Below are 18,822 nucleotides of genomic sequence, written 5' to 3' on the forward strand. Positions count from 1 at the left end.
ATATATATATATTTCCAGGTTTTTCTTGTGTTTAACTTGCAACCAATGGCCAAATGATTAACTTATCATTCTATTAATTATTTAATATCTTGCTGTTTTTTTTTTAAGAATTTTAAGTTAAATTTATGAATTAATTAATAGACTACTACTGTATACTATCAGGATAGAACTACAGTACATATACCATTATGTTTAATCATAATTATAGTGAGATAGTGAGCCTTTTTCATGATTCTATTTTTGTTAAAAATGTAAATATTTTAAATGTATATTTTAATGCATTTATTATATTGCCCTTCAAAAAAGTCTTAAGATTCAATTTGATTGAAATAATATAGCATACGTATCCATGGAATATGTATTTTTTTTTTTTTTAAATTGCATATAGATTGCATATAGAAATTGAGAATCCAATTTAGCTTTCTGTTTTATTAGATAGGGAAAGAAGGATCAAGACTGGGTAAAGGGAGGTTACGGATTTGTATTATGCAGAACAATGTTGGGAATTCCCAATGACGATGTCTGTTGCATACTATGGTAGGAACTACATGATTGGTGTGCTGATATGATAATGACCAATCAGCAACTGGCTTATTTTGGATATGTAGACATTCAATTGGCTATCAGCAATGATCATTTTCATTTTCTCGTTAGGTCATTTTGTGAGACTGATATATTCTGCTTTCTAATTATGTTTCTTAAATGATGATTATGGTGATAATTTATGATTAAGTTTTACTTAAAATACTAAAATTAATATTTTAATTACTGGTACTCAAGAGTCATTTCTAATTTAAGTTTTTTATTTTATAAAGTTAAAATTTATAAATTAATTAATTTTTAATAATGGATTAATATAGATAATAAAAACATACTTTATATTTTTAACATATTTTATTTTAGATGTTTTAATTTGTATTATTTTATTTGCATTTATCCTGAAATCTATGATAATATTTATTGATGTCATTTAAAAAAAATCTATTTTTTAAAATATAAATGTCTTGAACATTTAGTATATGGTAATTCCTATAATTTTGCTTAAATACTGTAATTTATTCTGTTTGTTTTTCTTTGTTTTCAGTGTGATAATATTAATGATCCAATAGAAGAAGCATCACCATGTAGTGAGGAAATATTGGTGGCACAACCTTCAATAAAACAAGTACATTCAAACAAAGGTATGATGTAAATTATTTATTTAATTTGCACATTCTCCAAGTTTAAGTAATGACGTTGATCTGAATCAAGCCTTCTATAACTTATAAGCTTGCTTTCCTATTATAGTCTTCGGAGATTACAAAATTCATCTTCATAGTAATTATGAGTCATCCACACAAACTATGGTATAACATCATTTCACACTGATGACGTAAATATAGCATATTTCACACTGTGGAGACATGATTTTAAAGTAGGTCATGGTACATTAATACACATTTTTCCAATTGTTCACTAGCATAGCATGCTTTTACACTGTTAAAGCGTGTTTGTATGGTAATTTATGATTTCACGATACAGAACATTAATACACGCTTTCACACTACTGTATAATTATGAGGATACTTTAGGACAGCATACTTTCACTCCGTGAAGACATGCTTGCTAAGTAGTAAAAGTAGTCATGCTAAGTTAGGAGCTTCCGATTTAAGATTAAACTAAGATCTAGAATGTTATGTTTGGTTTTAGCATGTTTTCACACTGAGAGATGTGATTCCTGGTTATAGCAATTTTTTCACACAGAAATATTTAAGATAACTGTAAAACCTAGGATGCAATTCCTGGTTATAGCAGTTTTTCACACTGACATACAATATATATTTAAGTTAACTGTAAGAACTACTGTAGGATATGATTTCCGGTTTTAGCATGTTTTCACACTGAAATATTTAAGATGACTAAATAAGACCTATGATATGATGCCTGGTTATAGCAGTTTTTCACACTGACATATATATTTAAGAAACTGTAAGACCTAGGATATGATTTCTGGTTTTAGCATGTTTTCACACTGAAATATTTAAGATGACTGTAAATAAGACCTATGATATGATGCCTTGTTATAGCAGTTTTTCACACTGACATATATATTTAAGGTAACTGTATGTCTAAAAAAAAAAAGTATGTCTTGTTTTTACACAGAAGCATGTATTCGGACACTTTAAATATAATTTACAAATCATAGGTGTTTGCCCTGAAAAGCATGCCTTCGCAACTGATAATACGTGTTCACACATGAGTTGTCATCGCACGACTCGGGAGAAACCCTTTAACATCGACAAAAACAAAAATAATTTAATTTGAGCATTTGTTCATCTGATATCCGATACAGTATCCTTTTATATAAGAATATTTTATTTCCACATTTATAAGGGATTACTTTTATAATAATTAATATGTAAATCATTTTTAAAATAATTTTCTAAGAAGGCACATTGTAAACCTATAGTTTGAAAACATTAGCTGACATTTTAGCTAGGTTCATCAGGGTTAGCCTTATGTGATAAGAATTAGTATAGCCAGGAAGACATCTGGCAAAATAATAATAATTTAATATTAATTTTAAATTATACGACCAGAAAAATTTATGTTACCAAAGCCCAAACATCCTGAAAATAGAGTTAGCTTCTTTTTTTTTTGCAATTTATATTTCTTTTTTCAATGAAGAGTTTAACATACTTGATATAATGACATTTAACATTCTAATATAATTTGAAACTTGAGCATGGATTTCAACCCATTTTATCTCCAGGTTACCGATTTTACATACAAAATGATTGAAAGTCTAGACATGAACTCTAGAATTTATGCTAGGCCTATTGTAAGTAAGAAAAAAAAAAACAATTAAATTAAATTAGTTTGCTTCGCCAAAAAAAAAAAAAGTTGTGCATTTTCGCACCTGATTGTCACTTCTCATCAACTAAAATTCAAAAACTAGCACAAATGGTCTCATCCACATTGGAGCATTTTAAGCAAGGTGTCTAAGTTTGTACCTCTGGCCAAGCCATTAGATCTTGTACCATGCAGTACTGAATGTTTATGCCACAATTACTACAGACACTGGTAGGCCTACAGTAAGACTAAAAATGTTGTTAAAAAATGCTTTTCATTTCCACATCTAGATCAAGTGGCTTTTTAATAAGGATTTAAAGGAAGCGTTCTGTGCATCATTGAATGTAAAAGGTCATTTCAGAGGTGTGGGAAGATGAACTTATACCATAGTACAATATGTGTTAGAGGATATTTAAAAATATAAATATTGATGATAAATTGAGTAAGTGTGGTAGTTGGAAATTTAATACTGTAATTTAGAAATTTAAGTGGGTGATAAATTCTAAAGAAATTTGAGGAATCAGAGTTAGTAAAAAAAAATGCTCTAGATTTCATGCGTGTCCTTTAATAAGAAAAGATAAACTTTATTGCTCCAAAAAAGGAAATTCGGTACTTGCATTGATACATTGGCAGTAAAAATTATTTAATCAATGATTAAATGCAGTACTGTACACTACACTGATAGCAATATGGAAGAGATCAAACAACAGCCATTAAAACATTGCAACAGTTAACAGAGCATAGAAACAGCAAAAAAATTCAGAAAACTAAAGACTACAGTATAACAATTTTATTTAATAATAAAATTTAATCAAGAACATTTTTTTATACTTTGAAGTCAGTGTAGAGTAATGTTCTAAATTATAAAGGAAACCGGTGATAAATGAGAATATTGTTTCATGTTTTCTTGCGCAAGTTACCAGCCTAGCATCGGTATTTTTAATGTGATAGCTTTGTACTCTATGTAGTTTTCAGAGGTAATCAAAAGGCTTTAAAGTAATAAGTAATGAATGAATAATAATAATAATAACAATAAGCTTTATTTAAAACACGGAAAACTTGGCTCAACTAACAGTTGTTATTCTGCAAGGCCATGTATACAACAATTTAACCAGAAAAAAAAATTAAATGACTTAAAATAAGCAAATCAAACAATTGTTTAAACACACAAATATCTAAACTAGACTTAAATCTTAAACTAACTTAATTACACTAAACAAACTCAAACAAAACAAAAATACTGTAGTTTATGTAAGAAACTACTATAAAGGTGTTAACAGTTACGTGTTATTACAATGTCGCAATTATATACTTTTTAAATAAGGACAATTTCTTAACAGTGTTTGCTAACATCATTGCTAATTTCATTCCAAAGTTTGGCACCTTTGGCAATATTGATGATGACATAATTAATGTCGAAATAATGAATCCCGACACGATGGCGTGCATTTCGATACTTGGAGTATGTATTATACTATCTAAATTCATTAGAATAAGAATAAGGATGTACAGTATTGGTTGGAAAACTTCCTAATTTGGCTAATTTTAGAGATTGCCAACCGAGAGGTGTGACTATTCGGAGTTGTGGAGAGAAATCAGCGGTATGGAGTATAATAGAATATTTTCTCAAAATTACCATATTTTAATGAGTTTAGATAATACATACTTCAAGTATCGAAATATCGGGATTCAATATTTTGACATTAATTATGTCATCATCAGGAATATAATGTCAAATATTGAATCCCGACATGATGGCGTGCATTTTGATACTTGGAGTATATATTATATTATCTTTATCTGAGATTAATCAGTGGACCTTTCGGTTAATGACTTTCTTAATGATTTGCGAAGTACATCTGTACTGTGGTTGGCAGTTTGCAAAGGATGACACTGAGTCGCTCAACGAATTTGTCTGCGCTCTTTGTGAGAACTTGGCCAATGTACTGCCAGTCGGCTAAACGCCGGTAGCAGTCTTAGTAAGGATCGCTGCCACAGCTACTTGTGTCTGCCTACAATCCGCGACACTGTCTGAGCCTGCCTTTAAAACTAGCAAAATGATTTTTTGTTTTAGAATGGATTTTTGATATGCCAATAATAATAGAATCAACCTTAAAATCGTTCTTTGGCTATTTTTTATGAAGTTATAGGCGATTATATACGATTTTACCATGACGTCACTGGCGGAAAAGTAACAAAAGATCGTGTAAATAGCACCGCGTAGGGTATCCACCGCGTAGGGTATCCGCCGCGTACGATCTTTGCGTGCATGCTGTAACAATCACAATTTACAGCCATGGTTACAGCATACACGCAAAGATCGTATGCGGCGGATACCATATACTTGTATATCGGGCGTATAAGACCTCTCCTTTTTTTCACTGTAGGAATTCCTACCTTATGTTCTCTTTATGGACTTGTAACTGTTCATCAACATCTCATTTCCCCGCTTTTAACATTGCGTTCATTCATACTTAACAGTAACTTCACTTCAGTATTAAATTTGTGTGTTACACAAAATCCGCACATGAGACGAACATAATTTAAATGAAATAATTGTACGTTTTGATATAATAACGGAGGTCAGGAAATTTTTTTTTTTAAAAGATCATAGTACTCATTGTGTGTTTAAAAAAAAACCAGAACATTTCCCAACAAAATCCGATGAGTATCTGATAAGTAAATTTGATTATAATTTATATTTAACTTGCTTTTAAAAAAATAAATATTAATATAGTCACGTTATTATCATTGAACAAACAACAAGTAAAAATAGATTAATTAGTCAAAATCCTTTCGTTATGGAGAAACAGGTAATAATGACAAAAACTAAAACTCTATGTCTATAATATAAGCAAAGAATATAGAATGGGAACAAGAGGTCCGGCTGTTGCGGTTTCTTTGAAGCAGAACTCTATCTCGTACATTACTACTCACAAACTAGAAGGCGAATTAGAACGTAAAAGTTGTTTGTAGGGAATGCATCCTGCATGTAAAAAACATCTGCGAATTTAAAATAGGGTGCCCTCTATCTTATAAACCAACTCACTATTGTAAATAAGTGCTTTTTAAATCTTTTTGTTTATCTGTATATTTATTTTGTTTTGTCAGTCATGCTTTGGAGAACTCCCTCACAAATGATACCCGAACGCTTTTGAGCAATCCTGTCTTGCATGACTTTCTTTCTCTGTTTTGTAATTTTTACATACTCTAATGTGCTTATATGGGACAAAATAAATGAAGTGAAATGAAAATTAAATATTAACCAGTTCTGAATTTAACAGATCTCTGTTTTAATAAAGATTGATGATTATCATAAATAAATAAATGATGATAATGAATAATATTATTAATAATAAATAAATAAAATTAAAAATGAATGCACTCACAAATACGTAAATTTACGTAAAAAGCAGTACCATAATCTGTTCATGCTCTTCAGCTAATAATAATGCATACAATAGATATCGTTAGAAAACAACATTTAACAAATCTTGAAAATGACCTTCTACTTTGTAACGATTATGATACATGGACACTTTTTTCAACAACAAATGACGATATTAAACTTCAATATGTATTAGGAGGAGATTCAGTTTTTATTTGTGATGAATCTACCTCTATTTTTGATAATTTCTGTAAAAAATACATCATGAATGCTTGGGAAAAACGCTCACAACTAAAAAATTCACAACAATAGTTTACTGTAAATGTATCGTTGCTTATCAAATTGTGTAAAAAAAAAAAATTTTGTTTTTTTTTTGTTTTTTTTGTTTTGTTTTTTTTTGTTTACCACAAGTGGACACTACATCTTAGTCTGTAATCCTTAAATTTTGTAGGTCTACCTTGGTATTATATTTTTGTTGTAAGACTTTTTCATCTTTAGATTTTATATTTTGTAGGTTAGTTATTTAAGCATTTACTTTACAGTTGACCTGTAAATATTCTGAGTATGAAATGCGAAGTGAAATGTTATCTCATCTAATTTCATATGTTATTTTTCTACCTTTCTTTAATTTTGTAATATTATTTACAGTCGATTGTTATTCATTTTGTTTGTTAAATTTCCCCCCTTTTTTTTGTTTTTTGTTTGTACGAACGCACCAATTGATATTGAGTGCCACCGATTCAAAGGTGTATGTTCAAATAAATAAATAAATAAAATAGAAGATACTGTAGGCTAACTTAATCAATTTAACCTTTAAATGGCCTCAAATTTTGACTTCAACCATTTTCCCCTTATGATCACTGCTTGGTATCGACTGTACATTAAACCATAAACGATAGAGAAAACTGTGTTTTGCTCAATACATTCAGTAGCTTGCGTAGTCATGATTGTGCTTTAATGGGCGAAACTGGCACCACCTATTAGTAACATTACTCTGTCGGACAAAACAGAGTCGGAGTCATCAATACTGAAATAGACAAAATAGTGTTCCACCCAATATATTTTATATAGTAACAATAAGTGATAGTACACTTAGCCTGTGTCGACTCTTTGAATAGAAGAGCGAGAACAATAATAGAACCTATTTTGAGTAAAACATATCATGGTAACACAAGAACAAAACACTAGGTGGCTTTGTTTGTTTGTGTTCTTATCAGGTAAGATATGGATTCTTTTTTTCTGATGTGTTTTAAAAAAAATTGGATACAATTCATATTTGTTCAGCCTGCAGCCTAAGACTTCTTAATACTGTACCTCCATGTTCATATTAACAAAAATTTATCGATTCTGTTTAAATTATGCATTTTTGTTGGCTTAATTCGGCTGATATGCATGGAAATAACCTACATGAGTTGACCTTACATTCACCTCAGATTTGATTTATGACCATTTCCCACGATCACTGGTCCATGCCAATCTCTAAAAGTAGCTGTTCGGCGAATTAGCCAGACTGATTTGGCCAGCAGATTGAAATTCAGACAAAATACAGACAGTGTCGATTGCACTCTAGATCCAGGGATGGAAGGATTATATGACAGGCAGGAAAGAGGAAGGAAGTAGGAATTCCAAGTCCATGGAAAGCTCCAATTTGATTCGGTGTTAGTGGTGATTTGATACTGAATACAGAAGTAATTCTCTACTAATCAGTCAGAATTATTCAATAATAATAATAATAATAATTATTATTATTATTATTATTATTATTATTATTATTATTAATATTATTGTTCTTTAGCTTCAGCATGTGCGATAAGACTGTTGTTCATTATTTTGATATTAAATTTGAGTTTTCAGTTTAGAGTTAATAGTTCATACTTCCGAACTTTCCATCTACGACACTTCAAATTGTTGGACACTCGCACACACTATATTACTACTGGACTTGGAATGACAAAATTTCTTTGAACCATGTGAACAGTTTGCTCTAAATCCTCCACCCGATTACAAATTGAAGAAAAATGACTATGATTTTCATATGCTTTGTTCATCAACATGAATTTTTGACCAAAATATACCCACAGTTATGTAAAACCATCACAATTTTTTGCCTATAAGTAGTAATAATCCGAAGTTAATAATTGGGAATGGCCCAGTGTGAAAGGTAAGATTTGACCTTAGATTGAACTCAAATTCTGACTTTACAATGGTAGCACTTTTTGGTCTTGAGTTGAAACAAATGTTGTAGAAAAATAAAGCCTACCAATGATATCATTCGATGCTAAAATAGTATTACATAATATTCCGTGTTGATAATAGGTTCATCATTATCATCTTTGTGTTGATAATGAAGTTGATGATACTCTGTAAGTAGTTTTTGAATTTGACTGCCTATCCAAGCGGAAGTGATTATCATTTAATTTAATAATTAACCTTTTAAATCAAGTAAATTCAGTAGATGTAAAAGGCATTCTTATAACCATAACTTGATATTGTTAGGATCCCCAGGGTATGTTTATCTGGCATGCTAGTAAATCATTTAATAGCAGGTAATGGTCTTAGCTCAGCCTAACAGATGCCCATTAAACATTATGGGGTTAAATAAGGGATATAATATATTTTACAGTGGCAATATGCATTTTTATGTCATCATTTTTTTGTGAGCTGCTTTTCATCTCTTAAAAATAATACCCAACGTGTGCGGCGCGCCTACCATCCTTACATAAAAAAACCCATTGTAGCCCGCCTCCATTTAAACATTCACATCAAGCCCGGATTCTGGTTCGGAGATAAAATCGTCAAAAATGGATTCAATGGTAAAGAATAGGACCGTTTACATCAAATTTGTACGAATACCATTTGCATCCTGAAATCATACTTTACTTGGACCAATCAGCAACAAGCTTAGTTGGTTCGAACAAATTGAACGCATACGTACTTAACCCGAACAACCGTATTCCGTGTGCAATGTGAATGCAGCATTCAAAAAACATAGCAACTCACAATTTTTTGTGCAGGCTCCGGGCTTGATGTGAACGTAGCTTTAGACTTGTTTTTAGGGTGTATTTCGGGTTCTCAATTTTGATGTCACAGTTTGTACAACAGCAAAATTCTGCTTATGCCCTTGGCCAGACATTGTTTTCTTGTCAGTGGGTGATGTTTAAAATAACAGATTAATATTATATAAACATGCTTGTTGACTTGTTTTTGGTAATCTCCCCTTCAAATACCAGATTAATAAAGAAAATTATGTGTCCATGTTTTGAAATGGATTAACATAAGATAAACCAATGATAACTGAGATCTATACTATGCCTACTTTATCCCTAATCTCTTTATGGTGTTAGTGAATTAGACCAAAACCATTTTTATCCCTACTGTATACTGTATATAGTAGTAGTGGATTTCATTTGCCAGTCAACCGTTTCAGATTGTATCAAATGTAAAATCTCAAGTAGTAAACATAGTGTAATTATCACACTGACTGGGTTCAGCTGTTTCAAGAATCTGTTATGTAAACCTACATAATTATTCTTTATTATTCTTTATTTGGAAGCTACACTTTTACAACAGTGGCACACGTACTAGCCAGCGATGAGGGCGTGTCCCCATACTTCGCTTTGGGTGCTGGCATGGTATTCAAATTTCACTTCTTTTTTATTTTTGTGTTTTTGGTTTCCGTTCCATCTTTACACTTGCCTGATAGCGCTTAGAGACTTTTTGTATTTTGCGCTCTATAAATTAATAACCATTAACCATTAACAAACAAAATCAAAACATGGCAAATCAAAAGAATCACATTACCCAATAATCATTTGTTCCCTTAAAAAAAAAAAATAAAATGAAATAAAATAAAAATAAAATAAAAAAATAATAAATTCCGAATAAAAAGAATAAATAGTATTACATACCCACATACCCATACATACTTCAGGCATTTACACGTGAGATCTCTTTCAATCAATTTCTGATCAAGACTATCAATACTTATTTTTTCCTCATTAAATTGTTTTCAGTAACCATCTTCATTTACCACAGCATTTTCTATAAAATTCATCCTTATCTGTACTGCACTTAATTTCAGTATTGAGTAAATTGTGCAGGCAATGATGTTATTGCAAATGTGGGTTGGGAGAACCTTTGATACCACACACATGGTCTTTATCTTCATTTATTATGATCATCTTCATTATCATAATAATAATTTTATTTTCATTTATTGATATTTTTATATGCATCCTCAGTATCATCCTGAATATTTGTCTTCAGTTTTATTATGAATGTCATCTTCAGTATGATAATCATCTTCATCAGGATTATCATAATCATTATGATACTCATATCTTCATTACCATAATCATCTTCATTATCAAATTATTGCCATAATTATCTGTACTGTAATAATCATCTTCATTGTAATAATCAATACTTCCACTATCATTTAATTCATCTTTGTTAATATTAATGATAATCATAGTTAATTATTTCTTCTTCAGAAGTTCTACAGTATGTTAATGTATATAAACTTATTATAATAGTAATGCACTGTAAGGGGATGGATATAAGAATCCTACATAGGTCAAACTTGAACTCCTTTCCATATCAAAGTGATAACTATTTGCTAAGTGATTTCATTTGTGCACCTGATTTTAACCTCTTATAGTGAACCATAACTTTTGATAATCTGATATTAATAATTTTAATCCTCAGTAAGGAGGGATTAGGATTTGAGATTAACTGAAATTCCACTGGGTACAGTAATTGTATGACACTCTGCACTCTTTAAATTGTCAGGATTTTTTACGGTTATATTGTTGGTTTATTGTTGAAATATTTATTGTATATCTTATGGTAAATTATTACTGTAAATAAAAGGTAATAAATAATTATGTAATTTCTTATTGCCTGGATAAATTTGATATTCATGATGTGCTGATATGAATGAAATGTTATGAGGGACTAAAATATGAGTGATAAGCGTATAGGTCAGAAATTTGTATGGAGGAAAGCATACAGTAATTAGGCTGAGGTCTCTTCATCTGTAATAACTAAAAATCCCTTCTTGGGCCCCCTCTAATTATCTTAGATCCGACACTGGGAAGAATATTCCAAAGGCGTAGAGCGGCTGAAAAGAAATACTGATCACCTGTTTTCATGTTAGATTAGGGTAAAGATAATTAAGGGGCAAAGTATGTGTAAGCATTTGTAAAAGGATAATAGAAAAAATGTACTTCCTACTAAGTTCAGGGTTTTAGAAGACTAAGGGTGCGTGTTAGACATTTTAATGGTGTGTGGGTGATAATAACTCCAAATAATAAGGGGATTTTTTTAAGGATGAGCAAAGGGGTTAATAATTGGTGATGGAGGGCCATGAAATTAGCTTTAGACTGGGTGGAAAACTTCAAGGCTTGGTTGCTCTGCCGACTCTGACTACCTCCTCACTAAAGAATGTATTTTGTTTGCAAACGGCAAATGTGCTGAGCGTGTTTTGAATTATTTTCTAGCTGATCTTTTAGTGCTGTGATCATATTCTGAATGATTAATGATTGCTCATTATTCTGTGCTACTCTTATTGTTGTTCATATGGATCACACTAATGTAATGTACTTTGTTCTTCCATAGTTTTTGTTCAAAGTATCGAAGTAAAAGGCTATAATCGATCATCAGACAAACGATATGAATATACATTTCAGGTAAGTACTGTATTTTGTTTATATTTTCACTTGGATGCATGTCACATGACATATCACATGACTTTTGGTATCTTAACTGCAAATTTTTAATGTAAACATGTTTCAGATTCTAGGGGAACATAGTTGCTTCGAAGCAGCCAATTCATATTCTTGACAGCAATTTGACCTCTGAAAGGTCATTGTTTGTCAAAAAACCTGCGTCTAAGACAACTGAAAACCGGAGTTTCGTTCTGCCGGGTAAAATCAATTACTTTAGGCGACGTTTGTAGACTAACCTACTCGTACCAACGTCCGCATGTCGCGACGCTGGAGTACTATTCAGTGTTTTTATTATATTTCTAGGTTTCCTATTTCTACGTTTAATCGGCTCGTCTCAGCCACAATATTTTGAGGCCAATATTATTTACGAACCCAGTTAAAATTATTTACTAGCCTATTTCAACGTGCTAATTATTACATTTAGGCGATGCTTGTTGTAGACTGGCATAGTGTTTTCGGAAATAAATACCATTTTATACACATGCGCAGATCGATTCGCCAGCAGCGAGTCATCGGCCAGCAGCAGCAAGTCGCCAGCAGCGAGTTGTCACTGCAGCAAAACACTATTGAACACGGTACCAATGCTGTTCTAATATAGACAATGGGTCGTGTCTCATATTATTTGTTCTATTTTTATTATTCATTATTTTCACTTGACTTGAAATAATTTTGTTCGAAGAACATTTTATGCAGTTTTACTTCGCAGCACTTCACTTGCAATTTGCAATTTCTAGTTATAATAATGTACCATGGAAGAGACATCCATGAGGAAAAGTTTAAAGGACTCTGATGATTACTGAAGGCAAAATTTTTTTTATAAAGAACTTCAGGGGACAAGAAAAAAATAAAATTGTTTTCATTAGAACAATGGTTCTGGCAAATGCACCTTAAGGGAAGAAAATAAACACAAATTTTATTGGCATATAAAAAATTGGAATCTATAATGAAAAAATGTAATAGAGTGCAAATTTATGCTCAAGATGCTGTTGTGTTGCATGGTGATTAAAGAAGTTTGATGTTGAAATGTAATTTGTTCATGATAAAATTCATCTGGTTTTCATACAAAACAGTTTATGAACAGTAATTTAATTGATAATAATAATAATAATAATAACTTTATTGTTTCTCTTTTGTAACAGAGGCACAATCATTAAAGAGATGTGCAACAATAATTCACAATATAAGATTTAAAGAAAAAAAAGCTTGTGTACATTGTCTAGCAATAGACATTTCTTACTATCCTAATACACCTAATAAATGCAGTACTTCATCAGTATTTTGAACTTTTTTTTTTTTTGTTGACAAAACTAATAACGAAAAGAAAATAAAGGCTTTATTTTATGTACTGTAAGAAGAATTTCTTATCTGAAGATTTTGTAGAGTGGAAATAAAGGAAAATCACCCCTTTTTTTTACAGCTGCAGTTGCACTACGGGCCACAAATATAATTTTATTTTTATTCAAAATTATTATCTGATAGCGGCAGGTCCACGAAACAAGGGTACAACAAATCTTGGATTTTCATTTAGGAAGAATTAGAGTATAAATTGTATGCTCATATAAACACCAGTCTCAACCACTGAGAACGTACTTTAAAAGTATGAACAATAATTTGTATTGGAAAATATGGTGAATTAAATGGACTATACAGTGCAGCCCATGAATTTCATGTTGGCAATCGGCAATTGCCGACCATATTGCCAAGCCAGAATTTTGCCAACCTAGGCCTAGATTTCTTTGCTTCAAAAACTGCTTGGAAAGTCAAAACTTTGACTGAAACAGGCTATACTGTAGCAGACACTAAATTTCATGTACGTCATCAAGCCAAGGAAATTGGTGGTTTATAAAACAGATTTGTTTGTACAATAACTATTTCTAATAGGCATGCAGTACGTACGATTTGTGTACAATCGTCTTGTCTTTCTCGCTTAGTCGTTTCATAGGCTAGGCCTAGGTAGGAATGACGGTAGCCAGCCAAGGCCTACAACATCGCCAAATTGAAGTCACATTGGCCGCGTAGATTGTAATGCTTATCTGCATCTATTATTTGTCTTCATTTTACAGTGTTATTTTCATATTTAAAATGTTTGTTATCTAAAAACAACAAAATTCAACATATTGTAGGCCTAATCCTACCGTCAATTTAAACGCAATCACGATCGCATCGTGACTTCACTACTGACAAGTACTGTGTGGAAAATCCCTGATAGCTTATTCTGGCATGCGCAGCCTGTGATGATACGATCGTAGCTTTTACGAAAGGGATATTTTCCATGCCAAAGATAATGATAAAACGAATGCTAAAACGAAATTTATTCGGCAATTTTCTTATGTAAAACATATGTATTATACTACACTATTAAATTAATACAAATACGACCATTCTTTCACCAGCAATATATTCATTTAATAGAGAAATTAACAAAATCACAATCTGTAGATGACAATGCAAGGTCGAGCGTTCTGAAAAATCATAGTTTTTATTATATATTCCTAGGTAGTAGAAAATTGCCGAGGCTGCCGACCAAATTTCATGGGCTGACAGTGTAGGTTTTAGGTCAGAAGCATTATTGGTAATGGTATCACTTAGGTGCACAGAAGCCACACCATATAGCACCCTATATATTTTTATTACAGTACTATTACGACATGCTCAGAAGGGTTTACTATACCTTTGAGGTTGTGTTTATGAGCGTCGGTATTCATCTGTTGGTCAGTTTTGAATCCTAGCATGGCTTGGTCATTCTAACTGATGAAGAAGTGACTCAGTGACCATCTGGCATTTATACCAAACATGGAATTGTGTTGGGTGTATCTATGCCAAGGTGTATGATGTAGTGGATAATTTTATGTTTTATAGATAATTTGTGTGGATGTATCAGAGTGTCTTGTGTCATTGTATGTATGTATAGATATGTAATAGGGTGTGTAGGGGTATGTGTGTCAGTGTGCATCTTAGGGTTTTGTAGGGAGGAGGATTGGATATTTATTACCTATGTTCTACACACTGTTGCAGAAGTCATCGTTTGCATATTAATTAATCTATTATAATAATTCCATGTTGTCATGTAATTTCTACTTTTAATTTAGAAATTTCGTCAGGGCATGTACTGTATTTTGTAGTGCTGGGCAGGCCAAAAGGAAGTGGCCAATATTCTCATCTGAATTTAAATTGGATACGGTACATTTTCCATTATAATATCAGTTATTTGTCAGGTAACTGTATGTGTATAGATAAAATATTTTATTACCAAGGACAGTCTATGTAGGTATATCAGGATAAATGTTTGCATGCTGTCAAACTACTGTATTAATGTTAAACAAATATTTAATTCCATTAATTCTCTCTGAATTGTCAGGTGCGGTTTTCTGAAAATGATTTAAACTTTGAACTATATGAGGTTTTTGGGGGATGAGAAAGGAAGGGAGAGAGAAAAGGAATAACTGTACTATTAAATAATATGTATGATGAAGTGAATGCATGTTGCTGTACATTTAGCTGTTTCAGAATTGATTATCAAATGTAGAACTTGGAAGTTGGAATGTACAGTATGTATATAGTACTTAGATGTTTATAGTGTCAAGTCTATTTTCACTATTAAAACCTTCATGAATATTCAATAGCATGGTAGTGTTTTCTTGCATCTATTTCATTGATATTGTGTTGGAAATTCAACGAAGCATTGAGAAGCAGTCCAATGGAATTGGTATGTTGTTTATGGTGATCTGATCTTACGGAGCCATCTCTCGTTGTTGAGATGATCCCATCATGTTATGAGGATAAGCAGCTGGTCACCTATGTGATGGATTTATAAGGTCATGGGTCACTGATAATGTCATGGGTTAGAAATGATGTATAGAAATTTGAATAGCGGAAGTCATCATAGCAATTTTTTTTTTTTTCTCTCACTGAGTTGTACTCAGTGAGAGAAAATACTTTGTGTTTTCACGATTTTAGGCAACCTATGAAACTAGAAGGCAAGAATTATAACCACCTAGCATCACTACAAAAGGATAGACTAGTATCAAATTTTATTAACAAGAACATGTGACATGTCTAAATATGGTTGTGGTGGAATTTCCGCGCGGTAATGGCATCGCAACCTACAGCCATAATATTGGCACCAGTTCGAACGGCAAGCTCGCCTATGGTTCTAGAGGTGGAACAGGTCTTCCACAAGATAAGGACTATAAACTGTTGGCCCAGTGTACACAATTTGCTCATGTGCACTTTAAAGAACCCAGTAAATCTTTCGAGATGAGTAGTGGGGGGTTATCCCGGTGTACCTGTCCATAAAGCCCCAGCAGTCTAGTGATGAGACGTTCACTGTTCGGCATATCCCTGGCCCTAGTGCCTAAAGCTGAATAAATTTTAAAAAAATAAGTAGAAATAACATCACATCATGACCATATATAAGCAAATCTTGACTATATATGGGCGTACAACAGTTTTTGTCATTAGAAAATTTGATAGTCTGTATTGTGCTTTAAGATTGTGATCTTTTTTTAACTGAATGCCTTGTAACACTAGTGGAAATTGAACCTATTAATTTCAACATCTTACTGCCATATTGGTCAGGAAAAGGTAAAACTAACCTTTACCGAGACTAATTGGCTTTGACATACTTCATATATTAGGAATTTAGTTTCAGCCGGTTTTCTTAAAAATAATATTTCTTCATATTGTACACCATTGTTTTATTGTAAGTGGCTATAATTGTGAGGCTGGGTGAAATTAAATAAAATAATTCAAAACCTTGCTGCTGCGTTTGGCTGGACATTTGGTATTAATTTTCAGTGAATTGTGATTTCAAAAACCAATTTTCCAAATTTTTGTTTCAATTAATGTAGGGTATTTTGATTTAGTGTCCTGTGTACTACATGAAAAAATAGGCATTGGGTAACCTGTAATCCCTCCCAAGGCATTTGAAAAGGAAAAACGTTGTCTTTACAATTAAATGTATTTCTGTATGTATACTATGAAGGTAGTATAATACTGTACATACTCCAAGTATTGAAATGCACGCCATCGTGTTGGGATGAAGGCTGTATATATTACCGACTGAGTTAGAAATGCATCAGTGTTCTTAAAACCATTAAACGTCTCTTGTTATGTTTGTCTGTATTACTCTTACAATGTAGATAATGAATTCTCTTAAAATTGATTTCTGTGTTGTATAGACAACCAAGAATTTTCGATCTTTCCTGACACAACTTGAATATTATTCATCATTAGAGGATACATAATTAGTACATTGCTATTTATATTGTAAAACTTCTGTTTATATTTGGAAAAAATAATGTACAAGTTTTGCGTAACAATAAAAAAGCATGTAGAAATATTGTGCTGCAGGGATGTAGTTATGCTGGGTGGGGCCACCCAGTCGAGAGTTTCCACCTAGTCTAAAGCTAATTTCATGGCCCTCCACCCAACTTTATTAACACATCTTTAAAATCCACTCTTATTATTTAGAGTTTACCAACGTCTTCGTCCACCCTTTTTAAAATGTCTACTACCCACTGCAACCCTGTGCAGAATTGTCAACTGGACTTACCGCTGTCTGAATTTAATATTGTTGGAGGAGCTAGAGACTAAAGCCAGTAGAGAAGTTTAGGGTCAAAAAGTGTATGTGCTGATTGTCATTATTTTTTGAGAAAATATACCATATACGGAGTATACTGTAAGGCCTCCCCTTCTCCTAGTTCGAGAAGATTTTTGGATGATTTTTGTATGACTGCTCTATAGGACAACCTCCTTGTTTCATCATCGGTTTTTTTTGTTGTTTTTTTTTTGGCTCTTTTAATAATGATAATAAGGTTTTAGTCTAATAGAGCACTTCATGCTACTGCATCTAGCTGGTTAAAAACATAGTCAAATGTAACACTAATCTTCCAAATAATAACATTTTATAGCTTTAAATGTGTATCAAAATCTTATTTCCCACATTAATTGCGTTCATTTATAATAAAATTAGTAGGTTCAATTCAGTAGTAAATTCGCGTGTTACAGATATTCAGCACAAGGACAAACATGATTTTTTTAAATATTTTGTTTGTCTTCCAAATAATAACATTTTATAGCTTTTAAATGTGTATCAAAATCTTATTTCCCCACATTAATTGCGTTCATTTATAATAACATTAGTAGGTTCATTTCAGTAGTAAATTCGCGTGTTACAAATAATCAGCACAAGGACAAACTTGATTTTTTTTAAAATTTTGTTTGTGTTGCATGTATTAAGACGACTCCCTTTATTTTCTTCGAAAATAATTTGCTATTTTAAGCCATGCTTAATATGTGAGAATATATAGTATCTCATAAAACCTGTTAAAAATAATTGCTATCCAGTATGCAAAATTGATGGCAATAAATATAAGAAAGAAAATTGATTTTTTTTTTAGAGTACTCTTTTTTATTAAATCTTTAAAATTTTGATTACATTTTTTAAAATGTAAGCTTTTAAAAATATTTTTTATATATTGATCATTCATTGGCCATTGATTGCCAGTATCTACTATCATGTTACATTATTGATTTTAGTAAACTGCAATTTTCGTGTAACCATTGTTGCTTGCTTGTGTATGTTTGCTATTTAATTATTAGCAACAATGCTCAGGCTGCTAAACTTGTAGTAGCTACTGTACAGTACTATGGGTACTGAGCCATAAATATCTTGATTCCATGGTTCAACTCCATTGCAACTTTTTTTAAATGTCATGTAGAGAGCTTTAAAAGTTTCTATAATACTCTGTATTTGGGAAAAGGTTGTTGTTGTTTAAGCCATTTGTCAAGGCCTGTGTTCAGGTTGAGAAGCTTTGTACACTAAATCGAAACAAAAATTATGGTGTTGTTCTTGGGTGTACAGTACAGATC

The 18,822-nt window shown here is 31.8% G+C and overlaps 1 protein-coding gene across 1 annotated transcript in view; it reads left to right on the top strand.

Annotated features, from left to right (window-relative positions):
- The window catches only part of LOC117123446 (zinc finger CCHC domain-containing protein 14-like), a gene marked incomplete in the record, with an annotated part of 42,672 nt that overhangs the window by 3,199 nt on the left and 20,651 nt on the right, over window positions 1-18,822 (top strand). Inside the window, 2 exon segments of the mRNA XM_033269360.1 lie at window positions 1,085-1,181; window positions 11,840-11,910. Coding sequence (XP_033125251.1) covers window positions 1,085-1,181; window positions 11,840-11,910 — 168 coding nt within the window.

This window comes from Anneissia japonica, unplaced genomic scaffold (genome assembly GCF_011630105.1).
Source record: "Anneissia japonica isolate Jap-2015-1 unplaced genomic scaffold, ASM1163010v1 scaffold287717_len1600092_cov198, whole genome shotgun sequence".
Taxonomy (NCBI): domain Eukaryota; kingdom Metazoa; phylum Echinodermata; class Crinoidea; order Comatulida; family Comatulidae; genus Anneissia; species Anneissia japonica.